The sequence below is a fragment of the Arachis ipaensis genome, chromosome B02 (genome assembly GCF_000816755.2).
Source record: "Arachis ipaensis cultivar K30076 chromosome B02, Araip1.1, whole genome shotgun sequence".
Lineage (NCBI taxonomy): Eukaryota > Viridiplantae > Streptophyta > Magnoliopsida > Fabales > Fabaceae > Arachis > Arachis ipaensis.
The window spans coordinates 92,858,936-92,862,311 of NC_029786.2; the positions used below are offsets into that span (position 1 = coordinate 92,858,936).

A 3,376-nucleotide genomic window follows, 5' to 3' on the forward strand; every position below is an offset into this window, starting at 1 on the left:
AGCTATGATGGGGTTCTTTTAGACGTCCAGGTTACCGGCAGATTCCAATATCACTTGGGTGGCATTGGCACCTAAGTTCATTGGTGCGAAGGAGATTAAAGACTTGAGACCAATTAGTATGGTTGGGTGTGTGTATAAGATTATTTCAAAGGTGTTAGTTAGGAGGATGAGATTAGTGATGCTAGGAATCCAGGATTAGTAGGGGAGACTCAGAGTGCATTTGTAAAGGGAAGAAAAATACATGATGGGACTCTCATTGCATGTAAAACTGTATACTGGCTTAAATTGAGGAAAAAAGGAGGCAGCAATAATCAAGCTAGATTTACAAAAAGCATATGATAGAGTCAAATAGAGTTTTGTGGACATTGTGTTACAAAAGATGGGGTTTGGACGTAGGTGGAGGGCGTAGGTTATGGAATGTGTGACCACAACATCTTTGTCGGTCTTGATAAATGGTTCACCATCTAAGCCATTCAAAATGGAAAGGGGTATGAGACAAGGTGACCCGATTTCTCTTTTCTTGTTTGTACTGATTGTGGATGTTCTGCATAAAATGGTTGGAGAGGCAGTCAGGAACGGACGTATATCACCATTGGTGGTTGGGAGAGATAGTATAGAGTTGTCACATCTTCAGTTTGCTGATGACACTATTCTGTTTTGCCCACCAAAAGAGGAGACTATGAAGAATTGCAAGCGTCTTCTGCGATGCTTTGAGTTGATATCAGGGCTAAGTATTAATTTTGACAAGTCTATTTTAATTCCATTCAATTGTGAAGATCAGTTGGTACAACATATGTGTAGCTTATTGGGTTGTAAGGAAGGTACCCTTCCAGTTAAATACCTTAGAATCCCCTTAAGAGCAAATCCGAGGTTGATAAAGACCTGGAAGCCTATAATAGACAAGGTGGAGGAGAAACTTAGTCTTTGGAAAGCTAAGGTGCTAAACAAAGCTGGGAAGTTAGTGCTTATCAAATCAATAAATAACTTGTCAGTGTATTATTTGAGTTTATATAAGATACCGAAGGCTGTTGCTGAGAAATTGATTTCATTGCAGAGAAGATTCCTATGGAGCAAGGAGGATAGGAGAAATGGTATGGCATTAGTAAGATGAGAAGTGGTGCAGGCTCCTAAGAAGCTAGGTGAGTTGAGAATTGGAGATGCTATGGTTCGTAACACTGCACTGTTGTTTAAGTTGTGGTGGCATTTTGCAAAGGAAGAGTGCCCATTGTGCAAGAAGGTGTTATGTTCCTGTAATAATCTGAATTCGAATGAGCTACTGTCGACTCAAATGCTACCAACTAGAGGAGGTCTATGGAAGGATATATGCCAGGTACAAATCAAAGAGCAACATATAAGGGATAAGATGATTACTGGCTTGTCCATGGAGATTGGTGACGGGTGACGGACTCGGTTTTAGGAGGATGTCTGGTTACTTTGTGGATCTTTGAAAGATTGGTTCCCTAGGGTTTTCTCTGTTTCAAACCAATGTGAATCTGTTATAGGGGATTGCGGATTTTGGGATGGATTAGAATGGGTTTGAAACTTCTTATGGAGGCGAAAGCTTTTTCAGTGGGAGTTGGATCTTCCGTGTCAGTTACATGAGGCTTTGAGACCTATAAAGCTAGTAAATAACAGAGAAGATAGAGTTGTGTGAAAATATGATAGACAATGTATTTTTTTTACTAACTCATTTATGCAAGTGTTGCAGGAGGAAATACTTCCAGAGGATGTAACCAGTTACAGCTTCACTAAGACCATCTAAAAAAGTTTAGTTCTGCCAAGAATGGAGCTGTTTGTTTGATTTGTCTTGATAGGCAGGGTGAATACAAAGGAAAGGTTAAGTTGATTTGGGATTATTAGTCAGAAAGATAATGTTTGTGTTTTATTTAACAAGGATGTTGAACAGGTCCATCACTTGTTTCTTGACTGTGAATTTGCTTGGCAGGTGTGAAATGGGTGGATATCTATGTTTGGCCGACAGTGGTCCTTTCCGGGTTCGATGAAAGAACATTTTATAAGTTGGATAGAAGAGTCGAGTAAAAAAGAGGATCGAAAATAATGGCTGATGTACTTCTGTGCGATCATTTGGAACATTTGGATGGAAAGCAATAGAAGGATATTTTAGAATAAAAGTAAAGGTGTAGAAGAAATTATCAACATGACCTTGCTTAGCTACAACGAGTGGAGAGGTGTAGATCCCTTTTGTTGTTGATGGCTATGCCGGAGATGACATGATATATTTCTCCTTGTGTTGTTGTGTTACTTTCTTTTAGTTGTCTATATGTTTTATTTGTCTGGTTCTGTTTGCTCCATTTTACTGTGTTGAGCTCTTTTGTTTTTTAAAAAAGAGGAATGTTAGGGGGGCAACAACTTTTGTGATTTGTAGTCATCAAATAGCCATCAATGATGGTTTTAATGGTGTGAGATTAATGTGAGATTTCATCCAATGGCTCGCTTTTCTTTGCTGGTTACATGCTGGCCAGAATTTAACAAAGTTGCTGATCCCCTAGACTTTTCCATAAAAAAAAATCAAATACCTACTCATAAAAATATGATTGAAAATGAAATATATTAAAAAGAAAAATTAAGAATTTACTTTCTACTTGTTAGATTAAATGAATTAAACAAACACATCCTATAATGAATATTACCCACAATCAAGAAAAATTATTATTTTCTCTTTCTCAAGTCACGTCCAAAATACCATAATTACACACTAAATGATTTTTAACACATTCAAAATTCATTAGAAAATTTTATATAAATATTTTTTTTATCACATCCAAAATTAAAAATTAAACATATTTGATAAACATAAATTCCTCATATGAGTGACATTTAAAAGTGTTTTGGGATGTTTTGAAAAATTTAAAATGTGTTAGTATGTTGTACGTGATTTGTAAATTAATTTTAGTTTTTTAAATTTTAGCCTTTTTAAATTTTTGAAAAAGAAACATCATATCTGTTAAATGTGTTTGTTTTATTTTTTTTTTTAAATTGATATAATAAAAAACTGATTGAAAGAATAATTTAAAGGATATCTAGTCATCCTAGTTCAACATTACTAATAATATTATTTGAGATAAATAATTGAGACACCAAAATACAGATAAATAATTGAGATACCAAAATACACCATTATCATCTTATACATACGTCATTACATGTCGCCAAAACTTCACGAATTTATAGAAGGCTCGAGTGGAATGCCATTAAATTCAGCTCTTTGTTTGGGTAACATGTTGAATCACATTCTAATATTCTATTTCTATACACTCCAAATTGAATAAAATGAAATATAAAAATTTTATAAGAGGAAATGCACCCACTTTAACATGATCAATAATCAAATTATTGAACCAAATTCTACTAATAC

General features: G+C 34.9%; 1 protein-coding gene across 1 annotated transcript; it reads left to right on the top strand.

Annotated features, from left to right (window-relative positions):
* Positions 413-1,762, top strand: LOC107627664. Its single transcript, XM_016330489.1, has 4 exons — positions 413-1,102; positions 1,214-1,398; positions 1,503-1,593; positions 1,709-1,762. Exons 1-4 carry the CDS (start codon positions 413-415, stop codon positions 1,760-1,762), a joined length of 1,020 nt encoding a protein of 339 aa, XP_016185975.1.